At 38.5% G+C, this 14556-nt stretch overlaps 1 protein-coding gene across 27 annotated transcripts in view; it reads right to left on the reverse strand.

The window, feature by feature from the left end:
• The window catches only part of Ubap2l (ubiquitin associated protein 2 like), a 57398-nt gene that overhangs the window by 34466 nt on the left and 8376 nt on the right, over nt 1-14556 (reverse strand). For 9 of the 27 annotated variants that reach the window (XM_038312093.1, XM_038312087.2, XM_038312082.2 and 6 more), the window contains exons 4-9: nt 14419-14529; nt 10411-10612; nt 9952-10047; nt 5665-5710; nt 5104-5216; nt 1941-2000 (exon numbers count right to left, since the gene is read on the reverse strand). In XM_038312093.1, the coding sequence (XP_038168021.1) occupies nt 1941-2000; nt 5104-5216; nt 5665-5710; nt 9952-10047; nt 10411-10612; nt 14419-14529 (628 nt within the window). The remainder of the gene's footprint in view (nt 1-1940; nt 2001-5103; nt 5217-5664; nt 5711-9951; nt 10048-10410; nt 10613-14418; nt 14530-14556) is intronic. The other 18 variants (XM_038312103.1, XM_038312099.2, XM_038312102.1 and 15 more) reach the window with 3 other exon arrangements.

Genomic DNA, 14556 nt, shown 5'->3' on the forward strand with positions numbered 1-14556 from the left:
ATAGACTTGCTTCTTTTGGAGATACAAGACAAAATTAAATCAAACATGTGCATCAGTTACTGTCCTAATCCTACTTGTAGAGACTATAGAATTTGACCTACCAAGGTCATTGTACATTTTCCTCTTCTTTTAAGCTGAAAGTTTGCAAAGAAAATTTCTATGCACAATCAACCCACTTCCATATACTTTACCTGGCACCTTTGTTGTGTTTTGGTGTGTGTGTGTGTGTGTGCATTGTGTGTATGTTCACACGTGTAAACATGTTTGTGCTGGTAGGTGTTCAGATGAATGTGGAAGCTAGAAGTTGATTTCAGGTATCTTCCCCTATCACTTTGTTTTACTAAGGCAGGGTTTCTGGCTCGACCAGAAGCTGAGCTTGTTGGGTAGTCCAGCTTAAAGCTTGCACTGGGGATCCCACCTCCTCCTCTCAAGTTCTGGGTTATATGCAGGCCTCTACATCTGCCTGATTTTTAAGTGGGTGCTGGGGATCCAAATGCCAGTTCTCATGTTTGAAAAGCAAGAGCGTTATACATTCTCTAACACTCCTTATCCTCACAATTTTTATCTCACATATAATCTCAGAAAAAATATTATGACATTTTTGAAAAATAGGATTCTTCCCGTCTACTAAAAGACTAATGTAAGAATTTATCTGTACCAGAAACTAGAACTTACTCTTTTTTTTTTAAACACTAGAACTCAAAATATATAGAGTAAGTCTTGAAGCCTACCTAAAGAAAGTTTCTATAAGAACTAACAAGCAATTGCTGGACATGATGGCAAATTCCTTTAATATTACAACCCAGGAGGTTGAGAATCTTTTTATGTTCTAGGGCAGTCTATTCTACATAGCAAATTCCAGGCAGCCCATGCTGCACAGTAAGACCCTGTCTCAATAAAATAAAAATTTCAAGCTAAAAATAAGAAATAATTAACAAATAGTTGACTATGCCTCCTCCTAGTAGACGGACGGTGATGCAAGGACATCCAAAACTGGAGGGTATGAGGCAAGGAAAGATGATAAAGTCTTTCTATGCAAGCATGAGAACCTGAGATCAATTCTCAACAACCACATGGAAGTATGGTACAGGGTTGGCATTTGGCTCAATGGGAGCATGATTTGCTTAGCATCACAAAAACAAAAGCAAGCATGAAACTAATGCTGTAGCAGGAAGGCAAAAAAGAATTACTAGAGCTTGCTGGACAGCGACAGAATGAAGAAGAACCCAACACTGACCTCCGGGCTTCATGTGCACACGTTTACACATAAAGATAGACAAGAACATGTGTATACACACACAACAGTTTTGAGATCAATCTGGTCTACATAGTAAAATCCCACCTTACTAAGGTAAAAAAAAAAAAAATGACACCGAAAAAAAAAAAAAAAAACTAAAAATTTCAAAGCACTTAATAATGGAAATGATCTACAGAGAAATACAAATGACAAATCATATCCTCTCACTCGGGGGTTCTTTTCTCTCTCCTCATTGACACCTGTGCTAACCCAAAGGAGTTAGCACTTAACGTAATCCTGGAGCTAGAACTGACTAAAAAGTTGCCTAAACTAGATGCTTTGTGCAAGAATTTTCTTTCTACACTCTGGTTACTTGATGTGATAGGAAATATACAAAAACTAGTGCTTGATGCTTTCTTATACTGGAAGTATGATCATGGAAAAGGAAGCCAGGGACAGCAAGATGAAATGTTCTACAAAGATTCAAGCTTGCATTCTCACGGCACAAAGCTCGGGCAATGTAAATGCCAAATATTTACTAAACGAATAAATTTTGGGGAGGGAAAAGTGGGCACAGAAAATGAAAGAAAAAGGCAGAAAGAAAAAAAGCAGAAAGACAGAAAAATGACATATCCACAGATATTTCAGTTCATAAAAATCTATAAAAATATCCGGGGCAATTAGGCGCCTGGATGTATCATACCAGGAGCAGTCTCAAATTTTCGGGGATAATTTGACCCCTCAACCCCAATGAAATCAAGTCCTGAAACAAAAAAAAGAAAAGAAAAACAACCAGTGAAATTTTGCTTGCGAATGAGAACATCTGCCCCCAATACATAATTCCCATTGTACCTGTGGATATTTTAAGGGTAGATTTGAATTATTTCTTAAATCAAAAAAGGAATTTGAAGTTTGTTCTATGAAACATAAAAGAGATCATGCATAAAGGTATGTCACATCGTGAAGTTGACAAAAGGAGCTTACGAAGCTGCCACCTATTCTCTTGTACCAAGATGCCTGTGGCATCACCGGCATTTCATTCTAGCCACACAGAATGGATTTATGACTCCAGACTTCAAAAATCTGATCTTTTCAGCACTCGGGAGGCAGAGGCAGGCGGATCTCTGTGAGTTCGAGACCAGCCTGGTCTACAAGAGCTAGTTCCAGGACAGGCTCCAAAGCCACAAAGAAACCCTGTCTCGAAAAACAAAAAAACAAAAAAACAAAAAAAAAAACACAACAAAAAATCTGATCTTTTCTAATCATTACAACAGTCCTTGTTTACTAACCAGATTCTTAGTTAAAGATAGCTATGGATAATGACCAGGAATCATTTCTTCCTCACTCTCCCCCCTATCCCCGGTTCCTGACACACACACACACACACACACCTCTCTAAGTTTTCTATTCTAAACTAAAAGACAGTCACTTCATTGCCACTATCTCTTCTTCCCAAGATTAAAAAGCTAAATATTCAAGAATACACTGTAAGTAAAAACAAGTAATTTTTCCTATGGAGACGGCTACCAGCGCCTCTACAAAACTAATTAATGAATAAAGAACAATTCTAAAGTCTAAGTCTATACATTGTATTAAGTGAAAACATCATTTTATAGCCAATTGATAGGAAAACCTAATAAGATGATCACAATTTTCAGTACCTCAATTTTGCCTTCACCCATGGTAAATATTAAAACTTTTTTAAAAGTCTGGAAGATGCCTCCATGACTAAGAACACTGGCCTCTTCCAGGGACCAAGGTTCAATTTCCAGCACCCACATAGCAGTAAATAACTATCCAATCTCCAGTTCTAAGAGATCTAACTAACACCCTTTTCTGAACAGGTAAAAAGCACACAAACTGTATACAGACATACATACAAACAAAACACTCAAAACATTTATATATTTATATATGTATATGCATATACACATATACACACATAGTAAAATTTTAAAATTTTAATGATAACATGTCAACAAACAAAATTCAGGCCCATGTTAAACCGAGACCTCTTTTTTGTTTTCTTTTTGAGACAGGGTTTCTCTACGTAGCTCTGGCTGTCCTGGAACTCAATTTGTAGACCAGGCGAGCCTCAAACTCAGAGATCTACCTGCCTCTTCCTCCCAAATGCTGGGACTAATGGTGTGTGCCACCATCACAAGGCCGGACCTCTTTATAAACAGGAAGAACAACAAGTTCTCATGTGTCAGCTCAGACAGGAAAAGTTAGATGATATCACAAAAAAAGAAGGCACTCTAGAGGCCAAGGACAGTGCTCTTGTTTAGCATGCACATTCCCCTGGTTCAATCCCCAGCACCATGAAGATATCAAACAAAACAAAAACATTCTTAAAGATTTTGGAGCTGCTCTCATTAAACAGGACATTGTCTTTTACCATTGAACATAACTTGGTGTATCCCATAATGATGATATGTATCATTAAACATTTACATGATACCTAGATGAGGTACAAAAGTCAGCCAGAAAATGTGATTTTATTCAAATCCTATAAATACTCTAACAAGTGTCCACTTAATGAAGAACTAGAAGTACTCTTCTTGATATGATACTAAGATACATCAAAAAATGAAAATAAAAAAAGGACATTCCAAACTGGATGTTGGGGTACACACTTTTAATCCTAGCACTCTGGAGGCAGAGACAGGCAGATTTCTGTGAGACCAGACTAGTCTACAGAGTGAGTTCCAGAACAGCAAAGGCTACATGGAGAAACCCTGTCTCAAAAAACAAAAAACAAAAAACAAAAAAAAAAAAAAAAAACCTTGGAGGAAATAAGGGAATAATATTTCTATTTTATTATCAGAAAACAAATCAATAGTGTTGACTTTGATTCTGAGTCCTGTTAATCTTGACAATAAGTAACTTAATTGGTTTAATTATACAAAAAAGATGAAACTACCCTAATAGAGAACACTAAAGGAAATACAGAGATAGAAGCAGCCATATGAAATAATGCAACGAACATAAAGTTTTAGAGTCAAATAGTTCTGAATTCAAATACAAGTAAATTCATAATCTTTTTCAGTCTTATTCTTTATCATTAAGATGGTGATGATAAAGTCTATTTTAAAGCCAGTTATAGTGTATGCACCTACATATAATTCCTGGACAGGTAGAGGCAGGAAGACCAGGAGTTCATTCAAAGCAATCCTCAGTTACATAGTTTATAGGAGATCTAGTCTTGTCAATAACAAAACGTACAAAATTTTCTTAAGCGAGGATTGATATCGGGTCAGGTGTACTGACTGACACACCTCTATCACGCCAGCACTTAGGAAGCGAAAACAAAAAAATGAGTTCCAGGCCAGCTTGCAAGTATGTTAAAAACAAAACAATACTAAGGGGGAAGAGGAAGCACAACACCATAAAACAGTGATCAAGATATGTTAACAAAACCATGGCTAACCAAAAATACACACATTAACATTTCTATAACTCTTCATCCCTATATAATCATCTCTATTTCAGGTCTTAAAAATTTCACTTTGAGTTTTTTGGTTTTGTTTTTTCTATTTTGCTTTTTGAGGCACAGTTTTTCTGTTCATCCTTGGCTGTGCTTGTACTCGTTATGTGGTCCAGGCTGGCCTTAAACTCAAGAGATCTACCTGCGCCTGCCTCTAGAGTGCTGGAATTAAAGGGGTGTGTACCACCACTGCTTGGGTGCTCTCTGCTTTTAAATCTAAGTATAACCTTAAAATAAGATAACAGAAATGATTCAAACAAAGTTATTTCCAGGACTGAGTACATCTCCATGGTAGAGCATTTAACTATTATGCACAGCCCCTGATTTTTGAATCCACAGCACCATGCCAAAAAATCCCAAAGACAGAAAAGTCACTCACTTGTTCCATCATCTGGTTCAAAGTGGCCAGTGTTGTTCCATGTATTGCCACTACTATTGCCATAGTTATCATCAGTATTGGTTGGCTCAGCATAATCAGCTGGGTTAAAGGTTCTGGGGGAAAAAAGAAAGATTTGAATTTCTAACTTCATTAGCAGAGTCAACAAATATTAACTCAAATAAAACAATCAGAATAAAACCATTACCTTCCTAAGGGAAATGAATTTCTCACTGCCCATTCTATAATCTCACATGCTTGTTTTTCTTATTAGCCAATGCAAAATGGCAAAGCATAAGCTATACACAAGTGACCCAGATGGTAAATGCCTGAATCTGAGAAAAGAGCACAAATCTATACTTTTTGATTCATCTACAAATCAACCAGGTATCACAGTACACCTCTATAATACCACCATTTGAGAGGCTGAGGCAGAGGACTGTGAGCTTAAAGCCAGCTCAGGTTAGTAAGAAAGCAGAGCTCTCTTCAAAAAGCAAACGAACATTCTCATCTCATTTTGGCTAAGATTCTTAGGGTGAAAAATTAGAAATCAATGAAACTTACCCCATTCCTTGAGCAGAAAACCTTCCCCCTCTCCTACCAGAGCTACCTGCAGAAAAAAATAGGCATATTGTAAAAGTTGATACTGAACACCTTACCAGCCCAGACACTTATGAACAGCAAGTGGTTGCTTTCAAATTTTCTTTCATTCAGTCCTATGGAACACACCAGTTAATTTAACCCGGGACAATTATTACTGTCAATAGCTGTTTATTTGTTGTTTAAGTCTTTGACTACTGAGTTTTAGGCTAGGGAGACCTAACAAAGTGTTTGACATCCGTGCATAAAACCTCAATCTGATGGATCCCTGGGATTCACTGACCAGTCAAACAGACTACTAGTGAGCTACAGGCCAATGAAAGCCTGTCTCAAAAAAAAAAAAAAAAAAAAAAAAAACAAAAAAAAAACCCAAAGGTGCCAGATGCATTCTTCAATTGGTCCAGCAAGAAAGCAAGAAAGAAAAATTCTGGGGGCTGGAGAGATGGCTCAGCAGTTAAGAGCATTGCGTGCTCTTCCAAAGGTCCTGAGTTCAATTCCCAGCAACCACATGGTGGCTCACAACCATCTGTAATGAGTTCTGATGCCCTCTTCTGGCCTGGCCTGCAGGCATACACACAGAGTATTGAATATGAAATAAATAAATAAACAAACAAACAAATAAATAGTTTTTTAAAAGAAAAATTCTGTGTCACTTTTAGCTGTTCCTTTAACTGGGTTTATGAAATTGCAACTGACAATTCTGAATCGGTGGGTCTGAATATACAGGAGAGATGAGGAACAGTGCTAACCAGCCCACCACCTTAAGTCCTTTGTGGACTCTCCATTATCAATGAAGTACTAAGGATAAATAGATGCCAGATGTTGTGAAGTGTACATAGAGAACAATTTCCCAAATAACCTTGCAAACTTTTCAAAAAGTAGAAAATTCACCCAAAATACAAAGTAGGACTGTTTAAGATCAAAGAACAGTAAGTGAAGAGAAACAGAAAAGGGAGAAAGAGGCCAATTAAAACCAGAGCTTTCCACCAAAGCTTACTAGAGCCAAACTCAGAGCAAAAAAGTTGTATCATCTTACAAGTTTTGAAACTAATCTTGAACCCAAAGTTATCTTGGTTTTCTGTTTGTTCGCTGGTTTCTGTGCAAATTTCCTCCTACAGTGTCTCATTAATAGATAACATAATTGATGTTATTCAGAAAACAATGGCCAGCGGTGGCTGACAAGAGCACTGAAGACCTCAGAGAAGGTTCTGCAGCCCCATGGGACCCGGCCAGAGAGGCTCTCAGTGAAGGGGCAGAAGTGCAGACCACCTCTTCCTCTCCCTCAGCACTGTCGCCGCTCTCTACAAGCATTTAGGGGTTTTTGGTGGTGGTGGTGCTTTGGTCAAAATCTGGTAAAATAAGCAGACTGCCATACTTATCCACGAATGTGAATTTAGTCAGACTTTTTGTTTTGGATAAATACTGCACTCTCCCACCTCAGTGCAAGGTATCAAACCCAATGCATGCTAGGCCAGCCTTGCCATTAAGCCGAATGACCATCCAGGTGATTTTTTGACTGCTTAAAAAATATATTTATTTTTACTTGATTATTCTTCAGAAACATGGTCTCACTATATAGTCTTGCCAGGACTGAACATGCTATGTAAATGGAACACCATTTCAAAGTGTATGTATGTGTATCACACATGTGCGAGAAGAGCTTGAAAAGATTAAAGCAAGCATTACATCTCCTAAAACAGGACTTACAAATGGTTGTGAGGCACTCTGTGGATGCTGGGACCAGAACCCAAGTTCTCTGGTGGTGTAGGAGGTTCTTCTGTCTATGTGTTTCTTTGATTGGCTAACAAATAAAGGCTCTGGGTCTATAACAGAGCTGTAGGGAAACAGAGCTAGATGGGGAAAACTCAACGGAATGCTGGGAGGAAGAAGACAGAGTCAAGAGACACCATGGATCTGTGGCCGGAGGTAGATGCGCTGAAACTTTGCTGGTAGGACACGATCTCATGGTGATATACAGATTAATAGAAATGGTTAAATTAAGATGTAAGAGTTAGCCATTAAGAAGCGAGAGCTAATGGACCAAGCAGTGATTTAATGAATACAGTTTAGTTTCTATGATTATTTTGGGGCTGTACGGCCAGGACAAAAAAAGCAGCCTTCATATTACACTATGCAAGAACAACAAACACTCTTCAACACCAGTTTTTTTTATTTTGTTTTTTGGCTTTTTACAGGAAACATTTCTGATGGTTGTCTTACTGATAAAAAGCTGAGGGGCTTTTCTTTTTCAAGAATTTTAATTTTTCTTTCCTTACCAGTACTATGTCTCCTTATTTCTTTAATGTAGTATTTCTGAAATGTGTTAAGAATCTAATAGTTTATGGTTCATAATAATTTGTTTCATCTTTAACAACCAAGTCAACTTTGTTGACATAATTGGAGTGGAATAATTGGTAAGTTTGCCTAAGCTATTACAATAATTACTTGGTAAAGGGTGGTGGCACACATCTGCAGTTCTAACACTCAGGAAGTAGAAACAGGTTAATCTCTGTGCGTTTAAGGCCCCAGCCTGGTCTATATAGCCAGGGGCTGCATAGTGAGACCTAGTCTCAAAAACAAACAAACAAAAAGTAAGTAAAAGCTTACCAAAAAAAATACAAGTCTTAAAACCAGAAAAAGGTTGGGATTTAAAATTACAGAGTGATTCTGAGGAGGCAGAAGCAGGTGAAACTCTGTGAGTTTGAGGCCAGCCTGGTCTACAAGAGATAGTTCTAGGTCAGGTTCCAAAACTAAAGAGAACCCATCTCCAAAAAAAACAAAACAAACAAACAGGAATAGTGAGATGGCTCAATGGAGTAGAAATATTTGTTGCCAAATCTAATGAGTTGAGTTTAATCCTCAGGACTCAATTATGGAGAGTTCCTCTGCCATCCACCTATGTATCACACATATATGCACACAAAATAAATTAAAATATAATTAAGTGATTTTATATTACTTAACATGGGGGTAAGATGGTGGGACAGACCTTGAGCTGGGAAGTAATGGAGTGACATTTACCAGCATTGCCCAGCCACAAAGAAAAAAGGTCTTAAAGCCAAATGTGTTTTAATGTCACTTTTTCAACACTATCCTAAATAAATAAATAATCATTCATTTAAAATTTATGGATTGGTTACAATGGTACTTTGAAGGTCAGGCACTGATGGTGCATGCCTTTAATCTCAGCATTCAGGAGGGAAAGGCAGACAGATCTCTGAGTTGAAGAACAGCTTGATCTACAAAGTAAATTCAAGGCTACACAGAGAAATCCTGCCTCAAAAAAACCAAGTAAATAAAGATAAAATAATGCTACTTTTAACATTAACTGGAAATTGTTCAGTGGTTAAGAGTGCTTTCTGTCCTTATAGAAGACCTGGGTTTGGTTTCCAGAACCTACAGAATTACAGATCTGTAATTTAGAATTACGCCCTCTACTGTGGTTATAACCTAAGGTTAGAGTTCTTTTTTTTAATTAATTAATTTATTATGTATACAGTGTCCTGTCTGCATATATGTCTGTAGGCCAGAAAAGGGTACAGATGGTTGTGAGCCACCATGTGATTGCTGGGAATTGAACTCAGGACCTCTGGAAGAGCAGTCAGAGCTCTTAACCTCTGAGCCATCTCTCCAGTCCAAGGTTAGAGTTCTTGCCCAGCATATACAAGCAAAATAAAAAAACAGAAAAACAAAAAACCCTTTAGTCATCTCTTAGAAACTTTAAACAGAGTCAAGGAAATGGGTAGGAGGAAGAAGTAGAGTGAAAAAAGAAATTTAGAATCTCTTAACGCACTGTTTATCATCATGCAAATATAATCTTTTCGGGGGGGGGGGGAGAAAGGAGGTTTAATAAAGGCCTAAGTTGAAAGACAAGATCTCCTGAGTAAATTGGGAGTGTGGAGGGCAGGAGAGGGAGTGTAAGAGGAGAGGGAAGAGAGAGAAGGGAGTAGGGAAAAATGTATAGCTCATTTAAAAACAATAAATAACACTAAAAATATGAAAAACTAGAAAATAAAAAGTACTTGGGGAACACTGTCACCTAAGGTTGACCTCTGGCTCCCCATCCACCCACAAACACACATACAATATGCTCACACACACTGCTGAATCTTCAAACAAGTGTATTACATTAGCAAGACTAGCTACTTTCTTTCCCATCCTACCCAGCACAAATATATACACTAGTACATATCTGCCTGTTAACCATACTAAGGTAAATGCCTATTTATCACCTCCCCACCAAACTGTCACCTCTGCCTCGGCCACGGCCTCTTCTGCCTCTGTCTGTGCCTCTTCCAGAAGGTCCTCCACTCTTGGTGCCATCCAATCCATTTTCCTGGCCCCGAACTGAAATATAAAACATACACAGCCAGAACAAGGTCAATGAAGATACCTACTTTATATTGATATATACGTAATACTGAACACAGTGTCAAGGACACAAAACTAAGAGAACATGACTTGGTAGGATGGAGCATGAAGGTTACTAAAGAAATAGTGATGAGACACAGAGAGAGCTGAGTCAAGTAACTTTACCGATGACTACATGGCTTTTTAGTGATGTACTAGTGACTGTTATGGGAAGGCTACATGTAAAAGATGTCAGGACTTTGACAAATGGGTGGCGAGAAAAGCAATGGGTGACATAACAGCTCCAGGGCCCTGCCCAGCAGGGGCCGGACACATCCCTGGAGTCTAGACATTACTGACCCACAGCTGGTTTTGATAAAGCCCCATGCATACACTCTCGTCCACGGCTGGCACCTCTCCCCCGTCTTGGTGGCCCACCACGTCGCCGACTATAGTCTCTGTCGCGGTCTCGATTTTCTTTTCCTTCTTCATTTGATTCAGTTTGTCCACCATCCTTCTGTCCTGAGACTCCTTTCTTCTTCCCAACCATCTCCCAGGAATGCTAAAGAAAGGTAGAGCACCTGTGACTGATCAATATGGACTACAAGTAGTACACCAGAGGTGAAATCTGGTACAATTATTTTCTCAGGATCCACAGCTTAAGAAATTTTGAGCTGGGCAGTAGTGGCCCACACCTTTAATCCCAGCACTCAGGAGGCAGATGAAGGCAGATCTGAGTTCAAGGCCAGACTGCTCTACATTGTGAGTTCCAGAACATCCAGGGCTACACAAGAGAAACCCTGTCTCGAAAAAGAAATCTGTGTGTCTATTAGCTTCAGGGACCAGACTGAGTTCTGTAAGGAAAAAGAATTACTACTCACTACTACTCTGATCATCTTTAGACACTGGTTTTTATAATCTCGTCCACTAGAAAATATTCAATGTGGGGCTGGAGAGATGGCTCAGAAGTTAAGAGCACTGCCTGCTCTTCCAAAGGTCCTGAGTTCAATTCCCAGCAACCACACGGTGGCTCACAACCATCTGTAATGAGGTCTGGTGCCCTCTTCTGGCGTGCAGGCATACACAGACAGAATATTGTATACATAATAAATAAATATTAAAAAAATTCAACGCCAGCAGCACTGACTCCCCATTTGATTTATTATTGTAGCTGATTTAAATATGCCCTAAGCTTATATTCTGTAGCTTGTTTTCCCTTTTTGATATAGTGAGATCAGATTTACAGCACTAGACAAAAGCCACAAGGTGAGAGAAAATAAGCAAAATATAATTTCTATAAAGAAAAATTAAGAACTTTTAAAAGGCATAAGGACAACCAGTGAGAAAGCTCCCAGGTAATTAGACTTGCCTTGAAAACCAACCCAACTGCTAGACTTTGACTTCCATATGCACATACCCCTACACATATCACACATACACACAAAAAAAAAATCAGTAAATTTTTTAAAAACACAAAATAATAGTAAAACAAGACTATCCATAAACAAAAATAAATATTTTAAGCCAGACATGGTGCATGGTGGTCTTCACTTATAATCCCAGCACCGAGGAGTGATGGCGGTGGGAACTGAAGTAGGAGTGTATCAGTTTGAGGTTTACATTTCACTCCTATAAATGTACAGGGCTCGAGAGATAGCAAGCTGATGTGCAATTCACCTTTGTATGCTGTGAATATGTTTTATTACCATTGGTAATAAAAAGTTGTTCTGGCCAATGGCTTAGCAGAGTAAAGCCAAGTGGGAAATCCGAACAAAGACAGAGAGAAAGATAGGTACAGTCAAGAAGACGCCATGTAGCTGCCAAAGGAGATGGCCATGGGAATCTCACTTGGTAAGTCACAGCCTCGTGATGATAGACTGAATAATAGAAATGGGTTATTTTAATATTTAAGAGCTAGGCAATAAGAAGCCCGAGCTAATAGGTCAAATAGTGTTGTAATTAATATAGCTTCTGCATGATTATTCAGGTCTGGGCGGCCGGGAGCAAACAATCTCCATTTACAGCAAGTAGTTAAAGTGCTTGGCCACACAAGTATGAGAACCTGAGTTTGAGCCCCAGTATTCACATTAAAAATCCAACATGGTAGCATATACTTGTAATCCTAGTACTGGAGAGATGAAGACAGGAAGATCCCTGATGCTTGTCTGAGTTCCAGATCTTCTGAGAGAGCCCTTTGTCTCAAAAAATACAATACCCAGGAGGTAGTGACAACCTTAAAACACAGCACTTGGGAGGCAGAGAAAGGTGGATCTCGATGAGTTTAATTACATCATGGTCTTTACAGAGTTCCAGGACAGACTCCAAAGCTACAGAGAAACCTTGTCTTAATAATCTTAATAATAATACAAAATAAATGGCTGAGGAACAACACTAGAGGTTACTCTCTAGTCTCACACACTTGTACCTGCCCCACCACACATATGAACACACACTGAAAACACTAATTCTCAGGAGACTACGGCAGAAGATTGATGTAAGGATAAAACCGTTACACACGCACACGCTAAAACCCTGTTACATACACACATACAGGAAGGAAGGAAGGAAGGAAGGAAGGAAGGAAGGAAGGAAGGAAGGAAGGAGAAAGCAACCAAATAAACAGGGAATTAAACTAAATTTTTACTTTTTGTTTTTTCATGACGAGATCTATACAGCCTTAGCTATTTTTGAACTCACTATGTAGACCAAACTGGCCTAGAACCTACAGATACCTGTCTGCCTCTGTCCACCCAGTACTGGAATTAAAGCATGCACCACATCCAGTTCTAAACAAATTCTTTTTTTCTTTTTGTTGTGAGCAACATTTGATAGAGTCATAATTGACCACAGTGGTGAGGGTAAGTAAGTGCTGAACACTCAGCCCTAAGTAGGATAGCTGCAGCACCTCCCAAGACTGAGGGGCATGTCAGAACATAGCTCAAAGAATGTAAAAGCCAGAGAGGATAGGAAGGAGTGCTGTCAAAAGCATCTTCTGGATATAACATGGCAACTACACCAGTAACTCCTATCAGCAGTGGTGACTTGGCACAAGACTAGGTCCATCAACATTCCATCATGGATGGGACAAGGGCTCAAAAGGCCCCACCCCTGCCTAAGGAGATACAGGCAGCTAATGGTTGCTGGAAGAGGGGGAATCATATTACTCAGTGATGTAGCACTGAAAAATTACCCTTGCTCAAGTAAGCAACTCCCAACCCATTTTCACACACCCAAGTCTAATTAAAGGTACACACATAAGCAGTAAAATAGGAGCAAGACATGTTGGAAAGAAGTTTGGCAGGAGGCAGAAGAAGGTAAGAAAGGCTAATGGGGAAAATATGATCAAATATACTATATGTACATGAAATTGTGAGACAGTAAGTAAAAATTAAAAATAAAAGTAAACCCATTTCCCGCTATTTGCTTTTATCCTAAGAAATTAATAATTTTGTAGTGGCTTGCTGACAGTTGATATCTTAAAACAGTTGAGTCAGGTGGTGGTGATGTACGCCTTTAATACCAGCATTCTAGAGGCAGAGGCAGGTGGATCTCTGAGTTCAAGAATGGCCTGGTCTACAGAATGACTTCCAGGACAGCCAGGAATACACAGAGAAACCCTATCTCAGAAAAACAAATGAACATCTTTAATTGATACATTAAAGGATGAAATCTATCCCAATCAAAAATCCTCAGTGTAAGACAAGTATAGTGAAATGTTTCAAAATGATCTTCTCACATAAAAGTTCTCTAGTGCTGTAGCAATATCACAAATGTAGTAAGATAGTGTTCTGTTGTTAAAAACATGACAACAAAAAGAAAAAGTCTTATTAGGTGGGAAGGAGATAAGAGAGCAGTTTGTCTAAATTCCAACACAGCGATGTTCCAAGATATTCTCTATCAGACCCAGGAATGTCAACAGCTTATATAGCTTGTTTTTAACTAGCAGAAAAAAACTATTTAAGCATTAAAACAGCACATTGATATGAAGCTAATAAATATTAGAGGAAATTCCTCTATTTAGAATCTAGCAATTTGTAACTCTTTATCAGCAACTAAAATGAACAAATCTTCCATGATTAGTAATCAAGACTGTAAGTAATACATCTAATTCAAAGTAACCCAAGCGTTATAAGCCTTGAAATCAGTCTTGTGGAATGAACAACTTATTCCAGACTTCACTTTTTTTCCTATGATGCTCATGAAGAGGATAAGTATATATAAAGTATAATATTTGTAATATACCACAATCTCCATGGAAGTTTCTTATTCTATTTAGAGAAAGGATATGTTGGCTTAAGATCATCTGCCCACTGGATGCTTTTAGAATTACTAGCTTCCCAACCCAGGACCCCACTATTAGCACTCTACCGTATCTGGATTTCCTTCCAGAAGAACATTGATGGCTCTATTGACATCTCCATTGCAGTCATGTAAAGCAATCACACATTCATCCTGGTTTTTGCCTGTGATATCAATCAACTGAAAGAGAAAAATCAGTAACCATAA

Source organism: Arvicola amphibius, chromosome 14 (assembly GCF_903992535.2).
Source record: "Arvicola amphibius chromosome 14, mArvAmp1.2, whole genome shotgun sequence".
In the NCBI taxonomy this organism is placed as follows: Eukaryota; Metazoa; Chordata; class Mammalia; order Rodentia; family Cricetidae; genus Arvicola; species Arvicola amphibius.